Source organism: Sardina pilchardus, chromosome 7 (genome assembly GCF_963854185.1).
Source record: "Sardina pilchardus chromosome 7, fSarPil1.1, whole genome shotgun sequence".
NCBI lineage: Eukaryota > Metazoa > Chordata > Actinopteri > Clupeiformes > Clupeidae > Sardina > Sardina pilchardus.
The window spans coordinates 24315576-24330343 of record NC_085000.1 but is presented as its reverse complement, the minus strand read 5'-3'; the positions used below and the strand labels follow the sequence as shown (position 1 = coordinate 24330343).

At 48.6% G+C, this 14768-nt stretch overlaps 1 protein-coding gene across 1 annotated transcript in view; it reads left to right on the top strand.

Annotated features, from left to right (window-relative positions):
• plxna3 (plexin A3) overlaps positions 1 to 14768 on the top strand; it is a 119184-nt gene that overhangs the window by 32076 nt on the left and 72340 nt on the right. Inside the window, exons 3-4 of the mRNA XM_062541422.1 lie at positions 4877 to 5017; positions 9761 to 9861. Of these exons, the coding sequence (XP_062397406.1) occupies positions 4877 to 5017; positions 9761 to 9861 (242 nt within the window). The remainder of the gene's footprint in view (positions 1 to 4876; positions 5018 to 9760; positions 9862 to 14768) is intronic.

Below are 14768 nucleotides of genomic sequence, written 5' to 3'. Positions count from 1 at the left end.
CTTAATCGCAAACAACAGAGAACAATGTGTTGGAAGGGACTTGAGCATCTTAGTATCGTCGAGTACGAGGCACTTTAGAACAATTAGAAATGAGCAGAATGCAGTCGTGGAATTTTTATTTTTATGTCCGTCCCGGTTGAAAAGACTCTGAAAAGCAGTTGTGCGTTCTGAATGTGTTGCAAATTATCTCAAGGTTTAGAAAGTGCTGTTTCACAACCTGGTCCTATTGGGTATTGAGGAACGCACATTAATAATAGATGGCCAAGAACATATCACATAGCTTCATCTGGGCTTGTTTCCTGTGATTTCTTTATGCCGCGTGAAAGGAGAGGGAAATGTAGGATTTAATACAAGATTACTGCGATTAAAGAGAAATATTAGCCACAGCTGTCTCAACAGAGACAAAAGGTTGGCAGTAAATTTGAACTTAGTTTTGACGTGAGAACATTCTACTGTCAAAACCATTTGTAGTAATATGACATTTGGAAATTGTATAATTTGCTGATATATATTCAATAGACAAAACACCACCACTTTCATTCATGTTTTAGGTACATAGCAATTCCTGTGTAATAACCATGAATAAACTGTAATTATCATGAGTGTCATAGACACAGTTTGCAAGACAAGTAAGGTTATCATTGCTCTTGTCATTGCCTTGAAGATAACAGGAGCCATTTCTTTTAAAATGGTCTTATTTCCTTGAGGTGGAAAATGCAGTTTTTATATCACTTTAAGATTTCCAATTTATTTTACAGTCTCAGTTGATGGTGTTTCTTCCCCCTCTTTTTCCTCTCTGTCTCTCGGTTTCTCGCGCACACACACACACACACACACACACACACATACACATACACACATACACACATACACACATGCACACATGCACACATGCACACATGCACACACACACACACACTCACAAACACTCCCAGTCCATGTCATCCTCTCAATCTGTCTTTCACTTTTTTCCTCATCTAACTGATGGATGGTCCCCTTCTGGAGAGGCACTATACATCCAACACTGACTTTCTGTGAAGTCAACAACATGGACTTGGCCTTTGGGTTGCAGAGGCATGGGAAAGACCTTGTACTAATTTAGACTGTAGTTGCATTCCGCACATTCAATTTCACAGCGACTCAAGCCATTTTCAGCCTTTGATATTTCCGATTCTGGTGTTAGGAGATCAAAGGCCTTGCTATTAGGAATAATAGGTCCTTCCTGTCTTCAGGAATAATGGACACTCTTCTCAGACACAACCTGTTCAGCTTAAATGAACTCCCGAAAACCCCCTCAAACTCCCGCCAACCTCTATACCATGCTTTCTTTGAAAGAAGCGTCTCTTGAATTTTTAATAAGTTACGGGCGGGCATCGTGTCCTGAATCACCCCCCCGCCCCCCCCCCCCAAAAGAGGGATATTTATGCGTCGGTATGTAGAAATCGCTGAAGCTCTGTTTTACTCTTCTTTGCCGAAAGTTCGTTCGCAGGGCTACTCCGATGATTTGCGACTCCTTTGTTGCTCTAACTCAAACTCTGAAACTGAATGTGCTGGGAGGAGACTGCGGGACAGCCCCGGGGAGAGCGAGGACGTCTCCGCTCGGAGAGAGAGAGAGACGGGCCGACAGGGACTAACTAATGAACCTGGGCGCACTTACAGCGCTTCATTCTTCGGGTCCTTCGAGGCGGAGTTCAGGCCCGGCATGGGTCCCAATCGATGAGATAAAAGGCATGTATAAAGGAGCGAAATGGGCTCCCCTGTCCCTCCCCTCAGTCTGCCTGTCATAAGCCTTAATATCCCTCGTCTCTGATCGATGAGGGGAAAAATGGGTGGTGCAATCAAGCCGTCAGGCCGCGTCCAGGATTCCGCCGGCATGCCACTGTGACCAGCAGGTTAATTAGTGGATGGATGGGCACTCAGCAGTACCTTGGCATGGCTTGAATCACAGGGAGGTGGAGGGGAAAGTAATATTTATCTGAATCCCAATTACCCCTCATCGGGGCTGTTTGATGTTGTCAAGAGGTCAATTCTCAGTAGGCTGAGCAAGCACTCTGCATCTCAAACACTCAGCTACTGTCAGGATACTCCCGTATACATGCACTTTCTGTGCCCCTCCTCTCCCTCCCTCACTCCCTCTCCCTCTTCCTCTCCCTCTCCCTCTCCCTCTCTTTCTTCTATTCCCCAGATCCCCTCCCTCTGTCTTTCTCTCCTGCTCTCACTTACTTTCTCTCTCTGACTCTGTATCTCTTCTCCTCAGTCTGTGCCCCTGCAAAGCCCATTTAAATCTCCAGCAGAGTAGCTGGCATACAGAAAACACTCTGGGTTTGAATGCCAGCTTTTTTTTCTCCAGGAAAACTTGGACCCTGGCTCTGAGTATCAGGTCACATTCACAGACCAGGAAAAATTTCTCTGTCAGGATGAATAACATGGTCCTGGGGCCACAGTGTAGCTGTTGATATCCATCAGTCTCTGCTTGAAATTGCAACACTCTTGCTAGATTGAAATCCATTTATGATGTTAAGAACCCTTGCAAAAATACAGCTCTCGCAGTTATTCTGATTGCCGTTGATTTTAGGTGGTATTTCACAGTCATTGTGTAAAAAAAAATGGTTTGTCACAAATAATTACTAGTCTACGGCTTTGCGTAAAATCACTCTAGTGTCATACTTGAACGCTCTAGAGTGCAGTGCCCATAGAAGGTTGAGTTTCAAAGTCTTTTGAGGAGTGTATCATTGTGTTGGAAGTATTATGAAAGGTCATCATTAATTACTGTACGACTTTGTATGCCCAGCTATTTCAGTCAACACAGATCCTTCTGTGGCTGTTTCATAAAAAGCTGTATGTGGGCGAAAGTGACCAACAGCTTTTTTTCTGTTTTTGCCTGTCGACCACACAGTCCCCGGTTTTTCATCAGTAAATATTGGGCTCCCTTTTTGCAAGCATAATGAGCCGTAAAGTGTTTACCTTTTTTTGTTTAGACATGCCAAAAAGCCAGACACCTGGCGGTAAGTGCTGCTGTAAGTGTTCACATTGACTAGCTCAGAGTGTTGTGTGCCTCCCCTGTGTTTGGACACATGGGCTCCAAGCGGAGGTTTCCTGGACGCCTGGGGGGAAGCTGAGTGCTCTCCGCATGGTCGGCACCAGAAGAAAGAGGAGCAGGAATGTGAGACGACGAGTATTAGAAAATGTAACGTTATTTGAATACCAATGATCATGAAGACATGGCCCTGATTCACAGAAAGCACATTCCTTGAACGTTTTTGCCACTGAATATTAAAAGTGCGAGCTCTCCGGCTATTCCGAACGTTTCTCGGTTTCAATTTTTTCTTATTTGATCTTGAACTCCGGGATCAATTTCGAAATCAGAAATGTCGGCGTTGGAGAACCAGCGCTGGATGCTAATACGAGTGCGGATGCTAATGCGAGTGCTCTTCTCTTCTCTCCTCTTTGTAAACAAATGCATTTTAATGCCGTGGCAGCACCGCAGAGGCAGCTGAGAGCGAACGAATGTGTCAACGCAGCTGGTGGCACTCGAATCGACAAAACGGCAGACAATGGCGGTCATATTTCAGTCCCCGTTGTCCCCTTTGGCTCAGGGAGGTGCGGTCCGACTTGGCCAGTGACTTGTGACACCCAATATGGCAGCCCCCCCCGACTAATTGATGCCACCTTGTCAACACTAATTACTGAGACTGCGGCAACGAGCAAGGCAGCTAATTAACAGACTAACGATGTTTGTCACTTCAGACCGACCCAGATATTTAGGAAAGAGCCAGGCGAGTCAACCCCCCTCACATCTGCTATAACATTTTTGTACGTTTTCAGTTCTGCCGTTCTGCCTCTTTTCTTATGTTGGTGGTATTTTGCTGTAGCACTGCATTAATTCAGTTTACTCAGGCTCACGTGCTTCGTCTCCTGTCAAATTTTCGTCAGGTATGATTAGGCCGGTGGAATAGGCAGTCACCTATTTCTCTCTTTCTCTCTTTCTCTCCCTCTCTCTCTCTCTCTACCTCTATCTCTATCTCTCAGTGGAATGGTTTGGAGGAGGGGTGGGAGCGAGAGAAGGTGTGCTGTGCAACTGTAACTGCAGTTGTCAGTAGCAGGCTGCATTTCCACCCAATCACATCAAAAGATTTTTTGATTTTGACATTTTTAGAACTCTTTTTTACTGAGCAAGCTCTGTGCTCTAATTATCAGTGTGAGAAAACAGAGGAGGTGGTAATGATGTAGCAGCGGGAGTTTGTGTGTGTGTGTGTGTGTGTGTGTGTGTGTGTGTGTGTGTGTGTGTGTGTGTGTGCGTGCACGTCTGTGTGGTGTGTGTGTGTGTGCGTGCGTGTGTGTGTGTGTGCGTGCATGTGTGTGTGTGTGCGCGCATGTGCACATATGTGCACACAAATGTGTGTGTGTGTGAATATAGTGTCATTAAAATGTAATTGATTTTATTTTCTCCCCTATCTCGTGTTAGTTTGCTGATCCCAACCCCCCCCCCCCCCCCCCCCCACACACACACACACACACCCCCCTCCCAACCCACCTCTCTGCAGCAGCTCCTGTCTTGTCTCATACACACACACAGATTCACACACTCATAATTCCTCTGAATTTCCCTTTTCTAGGTCAGTGAAAGATCTGTGAGTTGGGAGTGAGTTGGGGAATTATTCTCCAGCATGCGCCTAGTATTTGCTGTAAGAACATTGATAATAAGACGTGTGGCCCATTTTAAATGAAAGCTGAAAGCAAGAATTCATTTTCTGCGGCGATATCACACCTGTTAGATGTGTGTTTTGTTACCTGTATATGTGTATTTGTGTGTTTTTTTTTTTTTTTCGTGTGTAGGTGTGTTCGTCATTCTCATGTCCACGCTCTCTCTCCCCAGATCCGAGTGGATGGCATTCCTCCAGCTCCGCGCAGTGCCCTGCTGTATGAGACAGTGACCGTAGCTGAAGGCCATCCCATTCAGCGGGATATGGTGTTCAGCCCGGATTATCAATACATCTACCTACTGAGCGACAAACAGGTGAGCAGGAGAACCCATGCGACCGTGCCAACACTGTCAGAGTGTCACAAACATTTGACACAAATCGGTGACACACAGGGAGTTTTGGAGCCTTTTTTGGGGGGGATTACCACGCTGAAGTGTAAAAGCCGTAGTATCTCTTACGTGCCTGGCTCTCGTCAGAAATTCCAAGACCTTGATGTAATAGCAGAAAAATATTTCGAGATGCACATAACTGATTTACTGCCGAGACATTTGCTTCTAATTTATTTCTGAGTCATTCATAACGTGCGCTAAAAAACATTTGTTCTGCACTGCGAGGACCTATCCTGGAAGGATAAAGATACATTTGTCAAGGGAGAATTGAATGGGACCCAGCACCGTCAACAGTCTGCTTTGTTTGGGAGTCGAAACCGGAATTTTCGGATGTGTTGTTTTAACATCTGCAAGACAGGAAGATGGAATATGAAACACTAGCGCTCGACGTCTTTGAATCGGGAGGCCCCAGCTGGCTCTCGTAACAAGAAAATAAGAAATGGAGGGGAAGTGTCTCCATCGAGAGCGAGGCAGAATAACATGCCTGTATGAGGCTGTATTGTGGTGGTGAAGAGGGAGGAGGAGGGGGGTGGCGGGGGGGGTTAAGGCAAAGGCCCGATGCAGCTGACTGGAGAAAAGACTTCCATACAGTACAGCTGCGCCAGAGAATGAATGCCGTCTCTTTTGCTCCCATTCCCACTCTTACAAACTCCTGTGTGAGAGCCGAGCTTGAAGCTCGAAGTTCGCCCTCTTGCAGAATTTGGGGAGTCAAATAAAAATTGGCGTCATTGTGTCATTCTTGGTAAGCGGGCTGACATTTAGCCTTTGTGGCTCTTATTTCAGCCTCAGCAAGCCACTTTTTCCAACCAAGACAAGACTCGACCTATTAAAGACACAGCTGAAAAGACGTGGTGGTGAGAGCCTCCCCTATTAAAAGAACCCAGCACAGGCTAAATTCTCATTGCAGTCGAGTGTAAATAGAAAGCTGACACTCATAGCATCGGAGATAAAGCTCTGTTTGCGATAGGCTTATGTCTGAAGTGTATCCAGAGATGTATAAAAGTAGGAGGGGAATCTGGTGTTAATTTAGCTGTGAAATATTGCAGATAAAACAACAGCAGATTCCAAGTCGTAACCTTAGAGTCGAGGCTTGTAAAAATGAGGTCAGAGTAGACACTAGATCAAAGGAGAGAAGCGCATTTTTGAAGGAGCCCAGAAGCAGGGGGACATTTGGTCGTCCGCTCGGCTTTATTGAAGTCAATACCTTTCTGCCAGGCCCCGTTTCAGGATTATTCCAGAAGAAGCCAGCTCGGCTCTCTCTCTCACTTCACTCTCCCACCACCACCACTCTCCATGACCATAGAGGCACTTGAGCATGCAGGCAAACCACACTGGCCCGCTCCCGGTATTGATATTTCCTTTAATGGTGAAAAGTAATGCACTCCTGTTCCACGTATGCTCCCAACTCTTTTCTAAATGGATTGTTTGGGTCCCACTGCTTATTAAAAGCCTTTTAATGTGGAGATGATGAAAGGACAAGGGGCGGACCTCAGTCATTTGATCTAAAGGCCCCCTTCACCGAGAGATGAGCCCTGGTCTGCCACAGACAGACGCCGTAGTTTAGGTCTAATTTCTCCCCGACCCTCCTCGCTCCGCATTTAGAACCCATCCGATGCTGTTGTTGCCCTGGCGATGAGAGCGCGCCGAATTTGTCCCCAGAAGGCCCCTTAATGGCGACGCGGGGAGTTTGGGGGGCCGAGGGTGGAACCTGAGATGCCGGCGGAGGCTGTGATTTACGCAGGGCGCGGGCGCTCAGGAGACATCCCCTGTAATTATGTCGGGGTGGGCTCTTTATGAAAAGTGAATGAACGGCGGCGGGTAAATAATTCATCGCTCCGTTGCCGCTGACCGCGGGAGTCTGCGCGCGCGTCCTCCCCCCCCCCCCTTCCTGAATATTTCATCAGCGGCAGGTGCACAGGTAAGGGCGCGCGGCTGTGTTTGCACATGGCTCTGGCCTCCTCGCCGAGTCGCCTCGGTCACCCAGCGAGAGTAAACACTCACAGGGGAGGGGGAGGGGGGGCGAAGCTCACCGTGACTCGCTCCTCTGTGCAATCCATCACAGCTTCTCCTGGCACACCTGGGTATAGCGCCCGCTTAATCACTTTTCTCCAGCCTGGCTGAGCAGTTGGCATTACCGTGACCCGACGCAAACGAGTTCCAGTCACAAACAAATTCCAGTCACATACACATGGGCGTCTCCGCTTCACGCTACTAAGTGGATATAGCAGAGGCCAGTGGGCATTAATAATGTCTAATGTTAGCTTTAGCTTCTGCTCCCCATCCAAGATGGTGGTCTGGTGCTGAGCACCCATATGTACAGCACAGTGAGGTGTCAGGGGGGTGAGAGCCCAGTCTCTTAATAATGCCATGTGGTATAGGCTGCTCTCTTGGGCACTTTAAAAAGATGTGCCCATTCTGAGTGGCCATGGCTTTTATCCTCGTGGTTGGTTCCCTGAACGCCCATGTTTTGAAGGGTCTCTGCGTCGGTTCTGCAGCCATGGACTGCTTACGTACACAGCTATGCTAATGTTGGTTTACCCTCTGGGTCTCTGCGGTAGCCTTTTTCTGAGGCTCGCCAGAGAACTCCTCGCTCGACAGCGAGTGGCACTCCGGCGGCGGTGGTCTCCTGGGCGTAAGGCGCGGGGTGTGGACAGCGCAGACGGCGGCTCAGGCGGCGGGAGGCTGGGCGACAGAGGATTACGAGAGAGCAGCGTTTACACACGAGAATAAATTAGCGCGAGGGAAAGAGTGGCGTACCGCACCTCAATACACCCACCCACCCACCGGTTGACGCTCGCTCTGGCGCCCAGACACACCGGCAGCAGCGGTGAAGCTGAGACGCTGGCACACACACACACACACACACACCGTTTCATGCGCATACATTTACAATGCGCACGCAGAGAGAAACACATCAACACAGGAACTTTAGATTTGGTCGTAAATAGACTTCCACTCACCATGATTTACTCCTAAAGAAATGTGTCCTCACTCTCCCCCTGCATATGTACACACAAACACATACACTCTATGGACTGTAAGCAAACTCATCCTCTAACCCTTCATGCCACCAGCCACTCTGCATTTGAAAGGCAGCACTGTCCCTTTTGAGTTGAATTGTTGTGTTTTTTGTCCTCTTTTCTCATCCTTTTTTTACAGCTCTGATTCCCTTTTTCCTTTTTCGCCTCTCCTCAGTACTTGTTTTTCTCCCCTCACATTCTAATCTCCGGAATGATCAAAGCGGCCTCCCCCCCTCCTTCTCCCCCTCCAATGAGCCTTTTCATGAATCTTACCGACTGCAGAGGAGCTGGTGAAACAAGAGTGTTGCCCCCCCCCTCCCCCAGCCCTAAAAGAACAGCAGTAAAAAATAGTTCAGATGACACTGACAGCCTGGCAGTACCTTTATATCAAAAGGAAGTTCAGTGTCGTGTTCAGGTCTTATTTATACTGAGTCTGTCTGAACAAACTGCAGAGCGCTCAGGGCCCCTATGGGCCACTCTGTAGACACGTATGCTCACCATGAAAGCGTCTTTTTATTTCTCTCTTCCTCTCTCTTCTGTTATTGCTCATGCTCTTCCTCCTCTAGCCCACACATTAGTCACTGTTGCGAACGTCGAATATCGAAGAATGTCCTACTTCCCAGAGCGTCGACGAGACGTGAGCCGTGCGCATATGCTAACATTCCTGTCGACTCTGGACTGTGTCACGCCGTGTGTGTGTGTGTGTGTGTGTGTGTGTGTTTGCCCCGCAGTCTCAGGAGCAGCAGCCCAGGGTGAAGCGAGCGTTTAAAAAAAAAAAAAAAAAAAAGAAGGCTTCTTATGTTTGCAAACAGAGTCGAAGTGACGCGTTCGCTCGCTCGGTTCAGATCTCTCGGGCTCGCTCCATATTTAATGCAGACGAGACGAGTGACTGCGGGCTTCTCTGCCATGTGACTGTGGGAGAGAGGAACCGCTGCAAAAAAAGCTTCTCCCGAGTGTTCTTGCTCTCTCTCGCTCTCTCGCTTAGCTCCATAACGCTCGCTTTGTTTTGTTTTGGCTGCCGTCAGACACCAGCAGTGTCTTAGTTCGCCGCCGACGCACTCACAACACGGACATTTATAATTGATCTCTACATGAGGTCGAACGCAAGGAGGCTGTGCTTTTGATGACAAAACAATGTCTCTCGGCGATCACATGGTCTTGAGTGACATTTCGTATGATCCCTTGTCTTGTTTGCCCCTCGTGGTAAATATCTAATTTCATTAAAATTGGATGTTAGTCTCATATTTTTCATATACCAGTAATCATACTTTGATGTCTTTGTCAAAAGATTTGCATGAGGTAGAGCTATAAATATCGTATGAATTCATTTCACATGTAAAGTGGGTTTAGGTGGAATAGAGGGGAAAATCTCCAGCTACTCTCTGTGGAATAAGCACTCCACAGAACTGCTTTACAGCACCGCGTTAAAGTAATGGAGTGATTATACTGTTAACTGGAGTCTGCATAATCTACATTATTGCTTTCGCTATTGCATGGCAGAGTGCATGTGTAGTCCAAACGAAGCCGGCTAGTCTGAGGGGTGTACGTAAAGATACACTGATAAAATAAAGGGACCGAATAACGCACCAGTGCATACATTGCGTATCGTAGCGAGGCATGTAAAGTTGTTTTTCGTCTATGTTTGCAGGTGAGCAGAGTTGCCGTGGAGAGCTGCAGTCAGTACAGCACCTGCAAGGAGTGTCTGGGCTCTGGTGACCCCCACTGCGGCTGGTGTGTCCTCTACAACAAGTAAGTCCAACTCCCCTCCTCATGTGTCTCCCTGGCTGGAGGACATTTGGCAGTCATGAGGTGTACAAACCATCCTTGTCACGTCTTAAGTGTTTTTGCTTTGCTGCCTTTCCACTTGCAAGCTAGAAAAATACTACAATATTGTTCACATTTGAGACTAATTCAGCAGCTTAACAAAAATTAAATATAAGTTGATGTTGTTGTTGATGTTGTTGTTGTGAAACACTGTGTTGTGCGATGCCTTAGAAAATGCTGAACTGTCTCATTGCTCCTTGTATAGATTTCTAATGAATCGGCTGAGTCAGTTGGTCTCTCCAGTGATTCGTTTGTTTACTCTCTCTCTCTCAATTGCTTGTCCTCACATTTTAGCATCAGAAGAATTTAAAGCACTATTCAGAATGCGCAACATAAAAGTTTCGCTGATGGAAAAAAAGACATGTTAGATTTGTGAAAGTACTGCCGAGCGTGTCTTGTCAAAACAACACTTTTTGAATGTAGAAGTACACAGGAGCATGAAGACACTGCTCGGAGGTGGGTGAGAGTTTAACCTTGCTGCTGGAATGAGAACTCTGTTCCTCCTCACTGTCCGCCATCAAAGCCCCCGCTGCCTAAGGACAAACTTCTTAGAACCACTGATCTGAAAACAGACAAAAGCTGAAAGTCGGCCGCTTTGCCTCGCTTTGCCTGACCTGTAATAGGCATATGGTTTCATACTCCGTTTCCATCAGCCTGTGTTCACTCGACTGGTACGGCTGTGTTTTTTTATCGGTCAGCATGACACATGGCATTTAGAACTGACTGTCAGTGCTTTTACATTTTGGTAAATAAAGGAACAATATTCTGACCCCTGGTCCTGCCACCTGTCCACTTATATTTAACCTCATGCGCTACATTGCTGTCAAGACAGCGGAGTTAAACCACAGAGTGCAACCTTGGCATTTGTTAGCGTCAAACTAAGGGCAATGACAGCAAGCGCCAGCTATGGCTTATGTGTTCGCTAGTAGACTTCTCCTCGATGTTGACCATCAGTAAATCCTGTAAAATATGCCCAGCGTGTATAATCAGTCATACGGCCTCAGTGTCCCACCCTGGACTGCTCGTATTTCATTCCCCCACATCATGAGCACAAGGTCTGTCTCAGAGCAGCTGGCCTAAATGGGTTGTAGCATTAATGTGCCTGAGAAAGCTTAGCGGCGTATGCATCTGATATGAACCTCAACATGGCGGGAAGGGGAGCGGGGGGGGGGGAGCCTATTGGACTGGATGAAATGATTGCGCTTTTCTCCAAAAAAGGCGTTTTTGGACGCGCACTCGCCACAGTGTCCAGCTGACGGATGTTCCATTCCGAAAACGTTCGGGGGTCCCGCCGCGTTCGTAGAGACTCGATTAAAACGAATGTTTTCGCGTCTCTCGTGAGAGAGGCGCGGTGTCCACGGAGACAGCCCAGGGACGGGCGCTGGTGAAAGCCTGTGACGGTCCGCCCGCGAACTTCTCCTGACACCTCCGGCAGGCCTGGAAGGCAGCCAGCCAATCGGGGCTCAGCGCTGGTGGCGGCCCGGTTCACCTGGTCCCCACAGGATGTGGCAGGTGACAGCTGCCCCAGATGTTTTCTCTCTATTCCCTCTCTCTCTCCCTGTTCTCTCTCTCTCTCTCTCTCTCTCTCTCTCTCTCTGTTCCCTCTCTCACTTTCTCTCTATTCTCTCTATTCTCTCTCTCCTGCTCTCCCTCTCTCTCACAATCTCTCTATTCTCTCTCTCTTTCTATCTCTCTCTGTTTTTCTCCCACTCCCCCTCCTCTTTTTCTCCTGTTGACCCTTGGGCACCAGCTGGTAGTGAGACAGGAAGTGTCTGCATTTTGTTGGCCCCTGGCCCACCCCCACACGCTTCCTCCCCCCCATACACACACACACACACACACACACACACACGCACACACACACACATACATCAGCACCACCAGCACCACCACCTTTCCTCCCCAGCATGGGTTGTCATCGGGGTTCTCTCCGGCCTGTCGCGTAATTGATGAACTCGCGGAGAGCTCCGTGTGAGAGGCAGCCTGTGTTCTGTCACTGGCGGGGGGCGAGAGCAGGGCCTCCGATGGAAAAGCACGCGCGACGGCAGGACACGCCGGCCTAATTTATGGAGTGCGATGGGTTGAGAGATTGAAGGCTTTTTGACATACTCGTGCAGATGAACCGAGGCAGGGAAGAGGAAGGGCTGAAGAGGGGGCCGGGGGGGGGGGGGGGGGGGGGTGAAAACGAGAGAGGCACCCAAAGGGGGAGGTGCGATCTCCAAGAGAGGATATCGACAGGAGAGCCCTGGAAACATGTCAGGAGCCATGAAACGCTGGATTATTTTGTTCAACCCTCCCGCCACCCCCCACCCCACCCCACCCCACCTCCCGAAAAAGAAGGGAAAATGTCTTGGATGGAAAAAAGAAATTGGCAAATGGTTTTTGAAATTGTGCAGAACAAGCGTGGTGGGGGTTTGTCTGTTCTTTTCCTCCAAAACGGTGTAATATTTTGCTGGTGTCAGCTGCGTTTTGCGGCTTTGTTCATTCATTTCTTTTGACAGAGGAGCAGTGAGGTAGATAACGCTGTCCAGAGGTTGTGGAACAGGGCTGTGTGTGTGTGTGTGTGTGTGTGTGTGTGTGTGTGTGTGTAGAGGGGGGGGGGGGGGCTTCTTTGTTCTGAGTCCCAGGCCCCTGCAAAGACCTTTTTGCAGATTCATAGAAGGGAGCCAAAGAATTTGAAAGAAGTAGAAGAGAAAGTGGAAGGGGGGAGAAGGAGCGAAAAAACTTCTTCTATCCTCCTTCTATTTTCATCTCTTCCATACCTTAATCAAGATAAAGATCTTTAATTAAGATGTAAATCGGGGATTGATGGAATAATTAGCGCGGGACTTGTGCGCGGTGCCAGTTTGGAAATGGCATTTGTTTGCATATTAATGCCGCGGCCCACCCGAATTTACATGACCTTGCGCCGTGCCGCGCACAGCTCAATTAGGCGCAGATCAAGCACAGTGATGAACAGATTGAACGGAGGCTGACTTTGTCCTTGCACCCGCCACTAACCTCTCTTCCCAGCCCCCTCCCCCCCCACCCCGCGGCACCACCGCCACCACCCCCACCACCCCCACCTCCCACCAGCCGGTTCTGAGCGGGCGCCTCCGCAGCCGTGCCATAGCCAGACGGCCAGTCTCACACCACCCCTGCCCACCACCTCGTGTCGCCTTCTCCCTGCTCCCGCCCTCCAGCATGGCGACTGCTGTGAGTGCTCTCTCGCTCTCTCTCCCTCTCTCTCTCTCTCCCTCTCTCTCTCTCTCTCTCTCCATCCAACCAGAGAGCAGGCAAGCTGGAGAGGTGGAAAGGCAAGTGGGCTTGGTGGCATGCATTTGCATTTGTATGTATGCGTAGCGTGCTGCTAGTCTGTTAAGTCAACAGACGCTTTCAATTCAGCATTAGCTAGAGAATGTAGCGAGGGTTCCACCAAGTGACCCGTCTCTTAAAGGCTACTGTTTACCACTCGCGTCGCCAGATTCAAACCTAGCCTTTATTTTTTTAATCCAAAGCAGCTAACCATTAATAGCTTATTCATGCTCTCAGTCTGTGAATTAACCTCATGACCTTGATGTTGTGCTACTCCAGTTCAACAGTTTTTAATGTGGCAGGCGTGTTCCTCTCCTCCTCCTCTTCCTCTTCTTCCTATGACACGAGCCTCGCTGCTGTCGAGTCACACGCTCGGGTTTGGAGAGGAGGCAAGCCTGTGTGTGGATGTGGGGGGTGTGGGGGGTGGGGGGTGCTGGTCCCAGGAGAGGACCCAGTAACGGGGCTATTGTTCCCCAGCATGGGGTGTGATGATGGCGGCCCGCGCCAAGCTGAGTCCCACCGCCGCGCACGCTAATGTCTCCACGTCCTCCACACAATGCAGCTCATTACGGGACCACACCTCAGACACATGCCCCATCACAAAGCCCACCACCATCTCAGGGGGTGACTCGCTACTCGGCACACACACACTACACACACACACACACACACTACACACACACACACGCACAAACACGCACACACACAGGCCATGTAGCTCCACTTGGGGGTTGTTTTGCTTCATTGTGGCAATTGTGACATTTCCAGAAAGATCGGGGAGCTGCTTTACGAGGTTCAGCCATATGTGACTGCCTCCTTCTTATTAGCGTTTTTGCGCTCAGTGCGAACAGCAGAGATTTGGCTGGGGATTTCGCAAAGAAGAAGCTAATTGCGTTTCGAAACATAAACACACCAATGTTCTTTTGGATTTGCCATATAATTGAATCTAATTGAAAGCACAGTTGTATGACGTTTTTTTCCCCCCATAATTTCCTACAGATGTCTAATTAAATTCTCAAGGTGACCTTCGTTGCTAGCAGGAAAGTGGTGTTGGCTGAACTGTTCCGTCTCGGGCTCATGTATGCACAACAACCTCTCCAAACTAGTCATTGGCCATCAGAGCCGAAAACAGAGGGATTTCTATTTCTTTGATGAAAAAATCTCCTCTCATCCTTTTCTTTTAATGACAAAAATGAAGGGCATGCGATTCTGAGCAGCCTCCTTTTCACTCTGTATTAAAATAAGAGCCACAATTCAACTGTGAGGCTTCCGCAAACCTTCTGCACCAGCTGAGGGGTGCTTAATTCTCCAATCTTCAGCGCTGTTTGTCAGAACCTCCCTTCCCCTGGGAAGTTGGGCTGTTGCGTTGCCATGAGAGATAGCTTTTCAGAAGCACACACACACACACTCTCGCATACACATACACATGCACACACACACACACACACAAACAGAGACACACTCTCTCACACACACACACACACACACACACACACACACACACACACACACATCCACCCACCACCCACCAAATCCAC